This window comes from Xiphophorus hellerii, chromosome 15, assembly GCF_003331165.1.
Source record: "Xiphophorus hellerii strain 12219 chromosome 15, Xiphophorus_hellerii-4.1, whole genome shotgun sequence".
Taxonomy (NCBI): Eukaryota; Metazoa; Chordata; class Actinopteri; order Cyprinodontiformes; family Poeciliidae; genus Xiphophorus; species Xiphophorus hellerii.
The window spans coordinates 22,027,540-22,044,158 of NC_045686.1; the positions used below are offsets into that span (position 1 = coordinate 22,027,540).

At 43.0% G+C, this 16,619-nt stretch overlaps 2 protein-coding genes across 3 annotated transcripts; one reads left to right on the top strand and one right to left on the bottom strand.

Moving 5' to 3' along the window:
* Positions 1-784: 784 nt before the first annotated feature.
* Positions 785-10,801, bottom strand: mcm3 (minichromosome maintenance complex component 3). The gene is made up of 17 exons (XM_032585661.1): positions 9,514-10,801; positions 9,095-9,207; positions 8,434-8,642; positions 7,803-7,933; positions 7,487-7,725; positions 6,616-6,724; positions 6,389-6,542; positions 5,473-5,604; positions 5,172-5,380; positions 4,922-5,096; positions 4,720-4,846; positions 3,949-4,099; positions 3,334-3,474; positions 3,134-3,243; positions 2,192-2,265; positions 1,878-1,980; positions 785-1,779 (listed from the first exon to the last, which is right to left on the bottom strand). The coding sequence occupies exons 1-17, from the start codon at positions 9,586-9,588 to the stop codon at positions 1,581-1,583; spliced, it is 2,451 nt and encodes an 816-aa protein (XP_032441552.1). The 5' UTR covers positions 9,589-10,801; the 3' UTR covers positions 785-1,580.
* A 756-nt stretch (positions 10,802-11,557) lies between these two features.
* Positions 11,558-15,186, top strand: paqr8 (progestin and adipoQ receptor family member VIII). Of its 2 annotated transcripts, XM_032585663.1 has the most exons (3): positions 11,558-12,034; positions 13,647-13,690; positions 13,933-15,186. In XM_032585663.1, exon 3 carries the CDS (start codon positions 13,956-13,958, stop codon positions 15,024-15,026), a length of 1,071 nt encoding a protein of 356 aa, XP_032441554.1. In that variant the 5' UTR covers positions 11,558-12,034; positions 13,647-13,690; positions 13,933-13,955; the 3' UTR covers positions 15,027-15,186. The 2 variants fall into 2 exon arrangements, with proteins under 2 accessions (XP_032441554.1, XP_032441553.1); XM_032585662.1 differs by lacking the exon at positions 13,647-13,690 and having other exon boundaries at positions 11,560-12,034.
* The last annotated feature ends 1,433 nt before the right edge of the window (positions 15,187-16,619 follow it).

Here is a 16,619-nt window from a genome sequence, read left to right on the forward strand (position 1 = left end):
AAGCAGAGCAATATGATAGCTAACATAAATAAAACAGAATAAGCAGCATGCAGGAGAAGCTGTAGCTTAGCGGCCCTCTGTAAAATCCTCTGCATTGTCATTCAAGTGGAGAATTTCGTCTAAGCTTTCCTTTAGCTGTCAGCTTTTTCACCACAGCGATCCAAATTTTCAAATAACTTTCTATTACGGCCATTTCCTTCCTGTGCAATTCCGCTCGAAAAAAAATTTCGCTTCCGGTCTCTCTCTCTCTCTCTCCCCGCGACAAGGATTGTCTCCGGCCAATTGTCGGCCTGGCCAATCAGCGAACAGAAAGACAAGAAGCGAAAAATGACGTAAATGTTCTGTTTTAGTATTGTAGTCTGGCTGTTGTTTCAGCAATGGCAATAGAGAAAATTCAACGAAGCCATCCAGTCTGTGCTGGCTAGGCTTACAAATATTGAATTAGCATCGACGGCCCCCTCTTTGCACTTCTCCCTTTGTAGTTGACGATTGTTTACATCGTAAGCTATTTCCGGTAAGCTACTTAGCGTCAAACTGGTGCATTACATACATAAGGGTAAGATTTAAAGCCTCAACACTGTCTAAGCCTCCAAGAAGCAATAGTTTCTCAACAGCCGAGAGCCCAGATCCTCTATACAAAGCGTGTAATTAGTGTTTTTTTTTTTTACCAGTCCTATTAAATTCAACAATCCTGATTGGCCAAATGTTTATTTTTTCCCCTAGCAACCAGGAGCGCAATCAGTAGCTCTACATAAGACAAATGATAAGAGTCTGTTAGGGAAAATTCACTGTTGAATGAGTTATTTTAATCATTCATGCTTTGATTTTTTTTTTCCGACCTCCTCATCTTGGAGTGCAGCCCCCCCTACGGACCAGCCGACACTGACTCATTTAGTTAATACAAAACAGATTTACTAATCTTTTAATCCAAGATTTTCATTTAACATCTGATCTGACATTGGACATATACAAAGTTTAAATTAAATAATACAATTTGCTCATTTGGTGCTAGTTTCCCTCACCATAACCTTGTGAGACCGTTCATAACCATGGAACCTCTTTACATTTGTCATTTATCAACCACAGACGTCAATGTATTTTATTGGGATTCATGAGATAAACACAAATTAGGGCAAATGTTACAGCACCATGTAGTGCAAATTTATTAAAGGATTTCAAGTCAAAATGGAGATCAAAATTTGGATTTCAAGTTGGGGATCACTGGACATTTCCGTCATTGACAGCGCAAGGCAGAAACTCAACTTATTCTGGCTGGAATAACAGACAAAGCTTGGTTCTACACAGGAACTGAGTTATAGCACACCAAAACATTTAATTTTATTTTTTATATCAGTTACATTTATTAAACAAAAACTATTTACAGATTTTTAACAAAACCGGACTCCACATCATGTCTGTTTCACTGAATACTGAATGAGAACACAGCGCTGTCCTGTCCAATGGTGACGGGGTGGGTACACCACAAAGATACAATAAAAAAATCCTCAGGACACGAACAGAAACAACCCAGTGTGTTTATATCCATATTTAATTTGGTTTTGGGGAACACTCATCCTTCCTCAGATGAGGAAGATGATGTCGTCGGCCACCATGACCTGGTTGTCGTCCTGCATGCGGGCCAGGGCGGCACGGACCTCGGGCTCCGTGAAGCGGCTCTCCCGCTCTTTGTTGACCTCTTCCATGAGCTTCGTCATTTTCACAGACTGCGCGTGAGCCGACTGGAAAACGCCGAACAGAGACGACTTGAACTCCTTCAGCCTGGAAGAAGAGATCAGGAGAAACCGTGATTGGGTTGCACAGACACATCATTAGGGCAAACTTCACATGAAGGAGCTGTAGAAACATCAGTGGCGTACCTCTCAGCTGAGAGTTCGGCACCTTCAGCTTGTGACGTGGCCTCCATGGGTTCCTCCTCCGCCTGTTGCTGGGGTTTGGCTGGTTTTGGGGTGCCAGCTTGAACTATAAAATAAAGCTCAGAGTGAGACTTCAAACTGAAAATCTTGTGATTAGTGAATTCAGAGCACAACAGGAAGTATTTCCTACACATCTGATGCAGAATAAGGTTAGAGAGGAGCCAGCCTGTGAGAAAGAGCTGGCTCATACTCTGAAAAATGAGGTTTTCAGTTCAGTCATTTAGAAAGCAATGTGGGACGATGAGACATCCGCTTACTCTGAGGGACATCTTGTTCTTCACTGAAGTCATACGGGCTGTAGGGCTCGCTACTCTGAGAGCCTTGGCGCCCCCTGCATGACACAAGGAAGAAATATCACTCATCTGAGCAACAAACACCCCAACCTGTTGAACATTCTGGCATTTAAGAAACTACCGTATCTTAAATGCCAGAGAATTGACTGAATTTTATTGTAGGGAACCAGAATAAAGGGAACTGTATTCAGTTTGTTAACTACAAAAAATATTAAAAGCCACACCCCATTCCTCCTCTTGCCATAAAGTGTCCATAAAATCTCAATAGAAACATCCATATTTGTGGTTGCAACATTAAGAATTAAGGAAAATAAAAGGTATGAAAGCTTAATACGTCAAGCTTTGAGGCCCCCCGAGGACCTTTTCTGGCATATTCACCAAACCTTCTGAAGATCGTTGGACCTTATGGGGCCAAATTCTGGTTAGAATTTGGTAGACCCCACTTTTTATAGTGCTAGGTTTACAGGTATGGTGTGAATCCGGTTTTGATTAAGGTTAGAAACATGCTGGTAATGGTTAGCCATAAATGTAGCTACTAAAATGAATGAAAGTCGATACAAAGTCAGAATATGAGTAAGTGTGTATGTTTGCTTTGCCATGAGGACTTACTGTTGACGAACAACCAACATTGTGGGGACAGTTGTAATTGTGAGGACACTTTGCCATATTGTGTGTACTAGCATATACGACATATAGAGGACCACTTTCACAATATTTACTAACAAATAAAGATTGTGGACAATTAGATCCTTTTCCCTGTCCTCAGTTTTTTGCTGTTCTAATGAACTCTACTAGTCAGATTAACAGGTATGGTGTGAATTAAGTTTTAGCTAAGGTTAAAAATAAATGGAAGTCAACACAAAGTTCTTAGTTTGTATAAAAGTACAAGGATGTGTGTGTTGGTACCTCTTCCGAGTTCTTTGCGAGCGTTGACTGGGAGGCGCCTCTTCGTCGTCATCTTCCTCTGAGTCAGAGTCGCGCTCCTTCCTCGTGCGCTTCTTCTCCTTCTCCAGAACCTAAATGACAAAGGGCACAACAACAATGCAGCCAAGCTTTTTGGAAGTTCTTGATCCATTTCTGTTGGGAGTGCTTAACGGATGACAAACCTTCTTAAAGTAGGCGAACTGGACCAGCTCCACGGCAACCTCCGTGTCCTCCAGCTCCACCGCCTTGCTCATGCGGGCCTTGGCGTGCGCCGTGGAGAGGCGGATCAGGGTCTCTAGAGTACGGGCCGTCACAGGAGAGGTCTGGGCAGGGAAAGAGGAGGAGTCAGAGTTCTGGGGTGTTTTTTTTTTTTTTTTTTTTTTTTAAGAGTAACGTTTACAGTAATGTTAGGCTAAAAATAAAATAGATTGCTAAAAATCTATGCTAAAAATAAAATAGATTCTTTTAAATACTAAATTTGATTTCTCTCACTTTTTCTTAAAAAAAATATATCGGAATGACAGGAAAAAAAAAGAGTAGAAAAACTGGCTTTAATTTCAATCATCCCTTCTGTCTGTTGACTTGAATTTAAAGTCCAAATAAAAATTCACACCTTTCAAAAAAGATGATACTCTGTGTGTGGGCTGACATCTATCTGAACTACGGAAACCCAAACTGTACATTGATGGGGAAGAAAAAAAATACTACAGATTTTCCCAAATTAAAATGTTTTAATACTGAAAATTTAATTGAAGAATAAAATCAATTTAGTTTGAAGGTTGATCTGAAGAGCTCACCCGGGCCACATCGGCCGCCAGCTGCTCCTGACTCCTCAGCCGGGAGTACTCCTCTGCGATGTGATTGGCTGCTTCCTCGGTCAGCACAGGGGTGATAATCTTAGCGACATGGATGTACTTCCTCATGAACTCCTTACTCAAAATTTTATCCCTGGAACAAAGCGAACATCTTATTGTTTGCACACCTTTTGCACTACAGTCACTTCCTAAAACATTACTCAGGATGTCCTTAAAAAGACTTCAATTCATAAACCTGAAATAAAGGCCTTGAAATGGTTTTAAAATACGTGAATCACAGGTTCCATTTCATTTTGTATTTTCTATGTGGTTTGTTTTATATTTGAGTCGACAGATATTTTCATTCCGTTCGGACTCAAGGCAGTTAAGGCTACAGCTAACTAGCGTATATGTACATCTTATGTACATCAAAGGAATGTGCAAATCTAATGCCAGTTGACTGGACAATGTTCGTATTTACCACGGAGTCACAGCTGTTGCATGCCCTTTTGTACCAAAAATCTAGCCGCTGTTATGAAAATACTGTCACCTTAATAAAATAATGGTGCAAGTCAATTTTTGCAAAAAGAAAAAAGAAACCCACCTCTTTCTTTCCAAAAGGTCTTTTAAGCATTATTTTTAGGAGGATGACAATATGCAATTTTCTTTTGTACATTTCTGTCATAATGCCGGTCTTAAATTCCAGGTATAATGGTCTCAAAAAGCCTTAAATTCGAGTTTGTGAGACTTGAAGAAACCATGTTAAAGCCTTACTTCTTCTTCTTGCTTCCGTGCAGCAGGTTGTTGTGTTTCTCGTAAATCTGCAGCTCCTCATGCTCCTCCGTCATGGCGTCCGGGTCATCTGTAGCCAGCACGTCCACCGACCCGCCCAGCGCCATGGCTGGACGCAAAAACAGTGTCAGAATATGGGGTCCCGACCAGGAGTGGCGGTCTTACAGCCGGTGATGTTCGGTACCTGCTCCCTCCTGCTCGCGGGGGTCGCGGTAACGGTGCATCCTCAGCACGTGGTCCGAGATCTCGCGGTCCTGCTCGGGGTCCATCTGGTCCAGCATAATGAAGAGCAGGTCGAAACGCGACAGCAGCGAGTCCTGCAGGCCGATGTTCTCCATGGGGGTTTTGTACTGGTCGTACTGTGGAGGAGACGGAGCAGGAAGGTGAGCGAAAGCGTTTCACCGCAGGACGCAGAGGCGCGGTTTTTAACTCACCCTGCCGTAGACCGGGTTGGCTGCTGCCAGCACGGAGCAGCGGGCGTTGAGCCGGGCGTGGATGCCGGCCTTGGCGATAGTGACCCGGCCCTGCTCCATCACTTCATGGATGGCCGTGCGGTCCATGTCAGACATCTTGTCGAACTCGTCGATGCACACCACGCCGCGGTCGGCCAGCACCATGGCACCCGCCTCCAGGCGCCGCTCTCCTGAAGGAGGGAAAGAATCGATAGGTTGCCAGATTCAAAAGCAGAAGAACCAGTTTGTTTGGGCGGTGGGAGAGAAAGCGAGAGGAAAGTACCGGTCTCCTGATCGGTGGTGACGGCAGCGGTCAGACCCACGCCGGAGGAGCCTCGGCCGGTGGTGGGGATGGCTCTGGGCGCCGTGTGGAGGACGTAGCGCAGCAGCTGGGATTTGGCCACCGATGGGTCGCCTGAAGGAGAGCAAACGTGATGAGGAAATATTTTCCAAAAAATGAACAAGGTATGTATTTGAATTCAAAATTCCTAGTGTGGAAATTTGCCATTTGGTTTTTACACAGATTTTCTTTTTTTAAACAAATATCTCAATTTCAAAATAAAAATAAAAAATCTCTATTTTCCTGTCAGATTTAAGACATTTCATCCACCTAGTTGGGTTTTTTTCATATGATTCTGCCACACAAATCAAAGCTCTCCCTGATTCAGCAGGGTAGTAAAGAAAAACAAACACCACACATTTCCCCACCACAGCTCAAGTCTACCACGTTAAAAATCTGGATCAAATACAGATTCACTTACAAAAATAAAAAATTCTGAATGGCTTTAGCCGTTAGCAACTGATCAATGACTTAAATAGTGACATCTCAAAAAAAAAAAACTTATCTTAAATTTGAAACAATAAAAACCCAATTCCATACATAGAAGCCCTGATATTAACTCTGATATTATCAGGGCTTCCACATAACAAGGCCACATTTATTCCTCCTAAACTTACTGATGACTTTTGGTTGAAGTTACTAGTTTAGTTCACATGATTATTTTACTGAATCAAAAGTCAGTAATCTGAAACACAGAGATGGGAACTTGCATTCTTGCAAACACTTAGCACTCAAACATCCACAGTGGTTTAAAAAAAAACTATAATTTTGCTAAATTCTGGAAAATTAGGTGCCATTCTGAGCTGGAAACTGCGCAGCCTCCCTCTGAGCAGACTGATGGGGAATGCGGCTGAGGTACCGATGAGCAGGACGTTGATGTCTCCTCGGATACGCGTGCCGTTCTCCAGAACCTTCTCCACACCGCCCAGCAGCATGCAGAGGATGGCCTTCTTGATGTAGTCGTGGCCGTGGATGCTGGGCGCCAGCGAGCGGGCCAGCTGGTCAAACACGTTCTGGAAGAGGAGGAGCCGACTCAGCGCCTTCACATACGTTTCCCCTTCAACGCCCGCCGGGTTTTAGACTTACCACAGAGCGGATCCGGCTGAAGTTCCTGATCTTGGCCACGTCGTCGGCAGAGAACGACTGAGACACCTCTTTGCTCATCTGCTTCACGTGGCACGCTATCATGATGGTCCTGCAGGGGGCAGCGGCGAGACAAATACAACAACTTTGAATCAGATACTGATTACAGAAATGCATTTTGCATGGTAATGATTTTTAAAAAAAAGTCCCTGAGATCATTTTTTTTCCATTTTCCATTGAGAAAATGGAAAATGGTATTCTGTCAATACCTGCAATATTGACAGAAGTTAATTTTTTTTTGTCTTATTGTTCTCCTTCCCCCATCATATTCCTCTTTTACTATGTCGTGGCAACACATTTGTGTTAGTTCTTTTAATTTTAACACTTTCAATAAATGTGTGATTTAAAAAAAAGAAAAAACGTAACTGGAGAAAAAACTAATTAAAAATTAAAATCACCCCTGCACTTGTACTGCCAAAAGATGATTCAGGCAAAAAAATAAATAAACCACCTAATAAAAAAATTACCATTATTTTAGGAAGGTGACGGTGTACTGGGTGTGTACAGTGTGTTTGTATGAGCTGGTATATTTTGACACTTTCAGTGTATGATAAAAAAAAAAAATGAAGGAAACAAAGAAAAACCCTATCCCCCAGAGCATCACTTGATGCCTCCACCTCAGCGTTGCACTCAAAGACCTGCTGTTTAAATACTGCGCTTGTTTGGCGCCCTCCGGTGGACAATTCAAAAGTGTCCAACCAACTTGCGCCGGTCATATTCAAAACTTGCTGCAACCTGCAGAGACCCTGAACGAATCAATCTAATAATATAACCGCATCAACATCCAGCCCGGTATTTCTCGCACCAGCCCCACCTGAACGTGCCGGAGGTGAATCCTCCCTTCTTCCCCGGCAGGCAGCGGTACGTTCCAATCACCTGCACCCGATCTCCCGGTTTGACCACGTCCACCAGATCGTTGTCCAGGATGATGTCCACGGAGCGAGGCAGCTGGCCTGCCGGCGCCTTCTCCGGCATCTCCTGCACCGTGATGGTCTGGTGGTCCTTGTAGATGGACAGGCCGAATTCCGTCTCCAGAGGGTTGTTCTCCTCGTCCTGTCAGAACATTCACGATGAATATTCGGCGGGTTTTCGCCACAACGCTTCAGAAGGGACCTCCTTCGAGTTCGTACCTTAGTGGGGTAAATGGCGCTGGAGGGGAAGGCGTCCAACGAGGTCAGGTCTGTGTACTTCCTCTCCATCGTCTTCTTGGTGGCAGGACAGTAGTGGACGCTGCGCACCACTTTGGGACGAACCAGGGAACCTGGAATGTTCACGCAAAGAATGAAAACACATGGAAATCTAACAAATCTGCAGGAATGTGCACAGATGGACACTAGGTGGCACTAAAGCAAAAGGGAAATAACTTAGCCATTTTATTAATCTTAAGAATTTAGCTAAATGCACTTTAAGGGGCAAGATTATGTAGAATGGACTTTTGTGAGCTTTAAATGATGCTGTAATGTCATTCCATCATCAAAGACGCACCACCAGTGTTGCCCTGATTCTTTTTTGCATGTTTGGGAAATCCTTCAATCTCCCGTGACAACCACTCAGCTGTTCAAAGAGCTCGGTTGAACAAGCACTGCCTTCAAGGACACCAACACATATAGGTAAGTATCTGAAGGTATTCCATTTCAAATTCATCAAATTGTAACCATCGGTTTAATTTGGATAGTCTACTGTCTTAATGAAAGATAAGACCAAGGTACGCATTTTCTTGTGCCAGCAGTCCCCACTGGAAATCGGAACGGCGAAACTCACACTTTGTGATGATGCCCTCCACACACACCATGCTGCCCAGCAGGCGGGAGGTCAGGGTGCGTGGGGAGACGTGCTTGGAGCCAAAGCTCCCCTTCAGGCCGATGAAGAACTCCTCGTGCTGCTTGGCGTAGGTGCCGTCCACCGAGGCCACCAGGTCCTTCAGAGCCCGCTGGAACGCCAGCAGCTCCTCGAACGCGTTGCTCATCAGTCTGAGGGACAGGAAGAGAGATTAGACAACTATCTTTATACCTAGAAAAAATGTTTTTACTGTAAAAAACAAGTCAGGCACAGTCAGATAATGTGGCAGCCATTTGTGAAGATACATTTCCAAGCCTTGCCAACTGGATTTAGGTCTAGACTTTGACTAGTCCATTCAAACATATGAATACACTTATCTAAACCTTTCCATTTTGTGGGTGTTAAGGGTTTTTATCCTGCTGGAAGGTAAAACCACCAAGCTAACTCCGGCTATGTTGCTTGTTCCCGTGGAAGAGATTTTTGGCCACAAGAGGCAGTAGAGAGCTACCTCCTTGAATACGCCGATCTAAAAAAAGTTATTTACTTTCTCTGACTGAGAGATGCTTTTATTTGGTGTTAAAGGCTCAGATCATTTCATGTTTTAGTTATTAGCATTCAGATCCTGTGATCCTGCGTGTCTTACTTCGCAGCCCGGGTCTCGTTGCGCCTCCTCAGGTCGTTGATGTTCACGATGAGCCGGGCTTTATTCTCGCTGATCATATCCCGGACTTTGCTTTGGTAAATGCCCTGGTCTTGCTGCGATTTGAAGAAAAATAATAATAATTTTTAAAAAACACCACACCCGGAAGTTAACGTTTGACGAAGCAGTGACATCTCTGTATAACGAAACTAAACTAAAAATAAAAGTGCGCGTTGACGTTTGCATCAACTTCAACAAGATTATAAGAACCGCTGTTACTTTTAAGCTGAGAAATATGTTCTTTGTTTTCTGTTTTCCCAAATCATTAGATTACATAATCAAACCACATGCTTTTTCGTAACTGCACATGAATGTCCTTTGTTGTTGATGTTTGTTAACGGGGGGGGGGAAGCGTCACTCACATCGTCGTCCAGAAAATCCAGGTAGTCCCTCTGAGCTTCCCTCATCTCCCGGTCATCTGTGCTGTCGGTTGCCATTTCCGTCCGATTAGTTAGTTTCTTCTAAAAAAGCTGCTAAACTCGGAGCTGCTCTTCCCCGCTGCTGCTTGACCGCACGACCGACCGAAAGCTTTTCGCGCCACTGCGTCCCGCGAGCGAATGAAGCGTGACACGCGATTGGCCCGACGCGACACGTCCTGTTTGCATACTCGCAGCGTCAACGTGAAGTTGTCCAATGGACAGCGTGACTCCGCCCTCGCGGAGAAGTGCCGCGAAAACGAGCAGGAAGAGGCGGGGCCGTTAGTGGGCGAGGGAACTACACGATGAGTGTGCGTTTTTCATTTTGTCCAGGAGATGGCGACAAAAAAAAGATTTTTTCACCCATCACAACTCAACACTGGGACAAAACTAGCCACAAAGATTATATGAATGTACTGGTGGGCAAAGCAGTAGAATGAGCGTCATTACGTCCTCGCAGCGTCCGGGGTTCGATTCCCGACGCCGGGACCTTTACTACCTCTGTCCCCTTGTCTAAATGCCGCGAATAAAGGCAACTACTGCCACAAAATTTACCTGAAAAGACTGAAAACCTGAAAAAAGAGAAGAAAATAAAAAATAAAATGAACATAAAAAGACCAATTAACACAACCTCTTCCAAAAGCACTTAGAATCAAACATACCAAAAAAACAGTACTGGACATCACAGTTTGAATGCATGATTAAATATTATAACCTATCAAAATATTAATGGAGTCCTTTGCCGCTGTGATATTCTATAGATTATAATTGATGGATGAAGATCAATCCAGGGCATTCCAGGAAGAGAAGCTGCAAAAGATGGAAACCGAGCCATCAGGATAACAACAATAAACATGCAGCCAGGGCTACAATGGGGTGGCTAAAACGAGAGCATGTTTATATTGTTAAAATGGCCTACTCAAAGGAAATATTTCAATCTAGCGAGAAAACTGGAAGATTGTTGGTCACAGACGCTGTCAATCCAATGTGACTGAGCTTGAGCTATTTTGGGAAGTGAATGCAGATGCCACACTACACAGATTGTTTTATTTGCAGAGGATTTTAAAACCATTTGTAATTTCCTTAGGCTCTTCAGTTATTCTCTACTCCGTGTTAGTTGAAAAATACCCCAAAAAGAAAACTGCTAAGAGGAGTTTTGAAAACCTGCTTTTAGTTATGTTGCATAGAAAAATATCAAATTAAAAGAATTTAGCATTTCAATACATTGGAATACATCAGATGTATTTCTGTCAGTAATTAAGTTAAAAAGAATTAAACTTACATGCTGCCCAGATTTATTACACACATGATTCAGGTTTTTATTCCATTTCTTTTGAGTTATTGGAGCAGAGCTTGCAGCTTTGTTATGCAGCCATTTCATAACATTTGTTTATTAAAACTCATTTGTTATTGATCTGATGGGATTTTCAAAATTTTCTGAGAAACCGAATTTCAGTTTATAATAACAATAATAATAATAATAATAATAACCATTATTATTATTATTATTATTATTATTATTAGTCATCAAATTGAACAGAAATAAACACCTGAAATGTATCCCACACTCTATGGATTGAATCAATGGAGTAAAAAATATATATCTTACCACAAATGTTTGTCTAGTTTCTAGTGCAAATATGACTTGAAATAAGACAAAAATAAAACTTTTCAGCAAGACAGTTAAATTTGTTTTAACTCAATAATTCTTGAGTATAGATTTACAAAAAAGTAGAAGAATTAGTTTCACTGGCATATTCATTTCCCACTTATGACAAGACATTTTTCCATGTTTTAAGCGAAAAATCTGTCAGCGGAGCCACTACGTTTTTATATATTCAAGAAAGACAAAAAAAACCCCAAACATTTCTCTTGCTGAAAAGCTACTTTTACGTTATTATTATTTTTTCTCTTATGTCAAGTGTATTTGATTTAGAAACTAGACTAAAATAGTGGAGGAGCTACATTTTTAATCTTTTGACATTTTGTAAATGTAAGAACAAATCAAATAACTTACATTTAAATTAAAATGAAACATTTTTATTGCATCAATTTTGAATTTGTAAACGCGTTGTTGCGACAGACAGGCGACCTGTCCAGGGTGACCCCCGCCTCTCGCCCTGACCGTTCGCTGGAGATAGACACCAGCAGGCCTCGAAGGGGGCACAGAAAATGGATGGATGGATAAAACGCCTTGTATTCATTTTTGGTTGCTAAGGCTCCCTGGAGGGCGTTCCTGGCCAGTCAAACCCCGCCCACACTTCCAGCTCTCCGGGGCTGCCGCTTCTGGTCAACCGCTGGGCTTTTCTGCCGGTTTCCTCCCGAACCGGACCTCCTCCTCGGCCCAACATGTAGGAGTCGTCTGGACGTGCAGGGAAGCGTGAACGGTCCTCTTCCCCACCGGCTGGTTGAAGGGACGCGAGAGTTCGGGAGAGCAGCAGGTGTCCGTCCTGTTCGGCAGCTGCAGGTAAAAAGTTGTTCCTCCTCCTTCTCAAAACCGCTTTATTCTTTTCTAACACCGATGATGCCGCCATGGAAGTCGTGTTTTCATGCACAAAAACCGCCGCACAAAGAGTCCAACATACAATGTTTCTTCTTGTGTATGATTGTAGGCGTTTATTTATTTGAATATCAATGAGGTCAACAAAGTCGACCGGCATTGAAGAGAACACGTGTAGTCTTAAAAAAACCCACACTTTTAAAAACAAATTTCTCACGGTAATTTGTGAATCCTCCAGATATTATATGGTTTCTATGAAATCTCAAGGTCAGATATGTGCTGTTCAGATTTGTGTTGCCAAACAATTCAGAAGTCGAGGTAATGGCACACCCTTTAGCAGAAGCGACAGCTCCATTCACATGTAGCCAGTGACAACATGTTGGCTTGGATTCCTTCCAGTAGCTGTCATTAGAGGTGGGGATTCTTGCAAGTCGGACCACATACCTCAGCTATTGTTGGGGACGCATGCAGGAGACTGTCTTCACCTTTGTTTGGACAGGGCACGACACCATGTGGGTTAGACGCGCCTCTACTAGAGGAATTTTAAGCACAGAAAGCAGGTGAGGTGAGGTGAACTGTATTTGTATAGCGATTTTTCACTGGATAAAACAATATGGTGGTTAACAGCAACGCAACCATAAAACAAAACCGATATCTAACATATCTCTAGGACCTACCTCGTCTGGTTTTAGAACGAGTTCATGGAAAAGCCTTTGGCCAGACAGTCTCAAACCACAAGATATGGCTCTAAAGGGTCTGTGATATAGCGTGACCACACAAGGCTCTGAAAGTAAAGACCAAAAATTAAAAATGAATTCTACAACGTACCGGTAGACAATCTGAAGACGTCAAACGACAAGACGAGAAGAAATAAAAGCGTGAATTATCATTTCTAATTCAACTTTGCACGGCAAAGTTCAAAGCTTTGAAATATTTCTTTGCTGAAAGAAGTAGTTTCTGGTTAAACCAGGAGAGTGGAACTCCAATGACAATGTAGAATCAAAGATGATGCCAAGGCTGGGTATGACAGAGGAGGCCAGCACACCAAGAAATTGTCTGATTTCCATTATTTAGTTCTCAGAGGAGAAAAGTGTTTCTACCTGTTTAAGACGACTGACGAAGTTTATCAAGCAGGACAAATTTAGATATTCAGTAGACTTAAAAGAACAACACACCTGAATATCATCAGCATATAAATGGTGAGACACGTTAGGGAACTTCCTGATCATCTTGCCTAAGATGTATAAAAGAAAGAGAAGATGTTCCAAAACTAAGCCCTGTGATACCACACAAGACAGTTCTTCCAGGAAGGTAGGATTTAAACCGTTCGAGCCACGTCAGACAGGCTATGTGACGTAGTTGGACTATCAATCAAGATGCTGTGATCAACATTGACAAAGAAGAATTATTCCAAACAAAATGTAGTTCTATGTTCAGTCCAAACAATAAAGCTTGAAGCCTTTTGTGTTCGTAGTTATAACATGGACTGCTTCTCAATCATTCATCACTTTTTACAAAAAAAAAAACAGGGTGTCATGCACCAGTTAGCATATTGATGATGCCATGTACATGCTTCCAGATCTGAAAACAAAATCCACTGACCCCATGCTCTCACTTTTGAGGGTAAGTAACACTTAGTAGAGCACTGTTCTCACTTTTAAGTTCTTTCCTGTATGTGAAAACATTAAGTTCAAAGGTTTCCATAAAATTGATGCCACTCATGAATGTGCTCCTTTGAAAAAAATAATTAAAATTAGCTTAACAGAATCTGTCTTATGCACAAAAGGTTCAGTATAAAGCATCCAGGGTGCTAAACGGTGTAGAATCCAGAAATCCTTTACTAACTCTTTTTCCTTCATCCACAGGGTTAAGGTAACGATCAGAAGTCATGTCGGCTGACATTCTGCAGGGGTTCAGCACCTTGACGCCGAGCGTCAAGCAACTCAGCCGACTCCTTCGCCTCTCTGTCCTCCTCCCTTCCTCCCTGCCATCACCTTGCCCCACCGTTGCTGCCTCCCAGGTCCCCGCTCTGTTCCGAGAGCCCTACATCCTGTCGGGCTACCGCCCCATCCAGCAAGACTGGCGCTGCTACCTCCTGAGCCTCTTCCAGCGTCACAATGAAACCCTGAATGTGTGGACTCACTTGCTCGCAGCTCCAGCACTGCTGCTTCTCTGGTGGGCCAACGTGGGCGCCCTGGGGTACACCTTGGATGCAGCCTCCCTGCCTCTCGCCCTCTTCATGGTGTCTTCTCTCACGTATCTGTGCCTCAGCGTGGCAGCTCACCTCCTGCAGTCTCATTCCGAGCGTGCTCACTACTACTTCTTCTTTTTGGACTACGTGGGTGTGGCGGTGTACCAGTACGGCTGCTCACTCGGCCATTACTTCTACTCCTCTGAGCCAGCGTGGAGAGACAGCATTGGGTTGATGTTTCTGCCCGGTGCTGCCTTCTTTGGGTGGCTCTCCTGCGCCGGCTGCTGTTTTGCGAAGGCCAGGTACAGGCGGCCGTATCCGCTGCAGCGTAAAATCTGGCAGCTGATCCCCACCAGCCTCGCCTACGCGCTAGATATTAGCCCCATAGCCCACCGTCTGCTCACCGTCCCCTGGTCACAGGAGACCTCCCTCCCCTTTCACGCCCTGCAGATTGGCTCATTCATTTTGGCTGCCTTCTTCTTCTCCTGTCCAATTCCGGAGCGTTTCTTCCCCGGCCGCTGTGACTTTGTGGGCCAGGGTCATCAGGTGTTCCACCTGTTCCTGTCCCTGTGCACCGTGTTCCAGCTGGAGGCTTTGTTTCTGGACTACGCCAGGCGACGGGACGCAGTGCTGGATGTGTTTGGAGAACGGCAGCTGTGGTGGGCTTGTGTGTCCTTCCCCTGTCTCTTCATGTGTTGCGTCCTCACAGCTCTTACAGCCATGAGGCACACGAGCAAAATACTTCAACATGTAGAGAAGAAAAAGTGACCTTTTTTTTTTTTTTGCGTGTGCAGAAAGAGGGCTGGGCTCAGTGATTTGTAATAGTATTCAATCAGATGCGACTTTTAATTTATGTATTTAACAGCCTGTGCCTCTGAAGAGTGTGATTACTTTTAATATCTAAACAATAAAGCCAGCTTTAACGGAATCTGTGCTGGTCCATTTATTGGGTCATCTGAAAATTCCTGAAGGGTTTAATTACTAAAAGAAATGCTTGGCTCAGTTTACCTCATAATTAGCTAAGTATGGCTCAGCCAAATTTTCAACAGTGGACAATGCTCCCACTGTAATGGTTCTTGTACCAGATTGACCCTAACCCCAAAAATAACTTAGATTCATATGCACATTCACTTGAAACCAGATGTTTACTTACACTGAATAAAGAGACACATCCACCTTTTTTTCCCTCACTGTCTGAAGTTAAATCGGATCAACCTTTGGTCGGATTTAAGTTAAAATTTGGAAGATTATTTGGCTGGATGCTTACGGTCATTGCCCATTTGGAAGACCAATGTCCACCCAAGCTTTAACTTGCTGGTTAACGTCTTTAAATGTTGCTTCAATATCTCCAAATAATGTTCTTTTCTCATGACGCCATCTGTGTTTTGGTGCATGATATGAAGTACCTCCTGCAGCCGTTGTGATGATGTTCCCAGGCTTTTAAGGGAGTTACATCGTTACGTCTCCTTCCAAATGTAACAATGGTCATCATGGCCAAACAGCTCCACTTTAGTTTCATCACCTTACATAGACGGGTGTCTTCCTTTCCAGATCAAGTCCAGTCAGCTGAATTTACCACAGGTCTATTCCATTTAAGTTGTGGAAACATATATATTTTGAGCTTCACTGGCGAATCCTTTGAATACTTATGTAAACGTTCATTCTTGGTTGAGTTTTGCAAAACACACAAAAATGATACATTGTCATAGTGTTGTACTGGAGTGTTGAATTTTGAGGAAAGAAATTGAATTTAAAACAATTTGGAATAAGGATGCAACATCAAAAGTGAAGCGCTGAGAGTACTTTCCATTTGCACTGTATATCTGGTAAATCATTTCTGTCTTTATCCTCTTATCTTACCAAGTATTTTTGTCTAGTTTCTAGTGCAAATAGAAACGAGATACTTGGAAAAAAGACAAAGCTAACTTTTCAGGAAGAAACAGGAGCTTGATTCAAGTAAATAATTCCTTAATTAGGATGAAAAAGTACTTGTGGGAAAAATGTCTTGTTATAAGTGAAATAATCTGCCAATGGAACAAGTACTTTTTGCTCAATATTAAGGAATTAACTTAAAATAAGCTCCTATATCTTGCTGAAAAGTTACTTGTAAGTTAGTTTTGTTTCATTTCAAGTGTACTAAGATGTTTGCACTAGAAACTAAGCAAAAATACTTAAGATCCACAAGATGATGCCTTTTAAGAGTTCTTTATTACACGCTCTGAAAGTGGGAGAGAAAATGAACTCCACAGCATAACAGAACCTCCTCTATACTTACCAATGAACATTGAGGTGCTTTTCTGTGTATTCTTTAGGTTTCACACCAAACCCGGCCGAAAAGCTCAACCAGTCTCTCACTAAAAG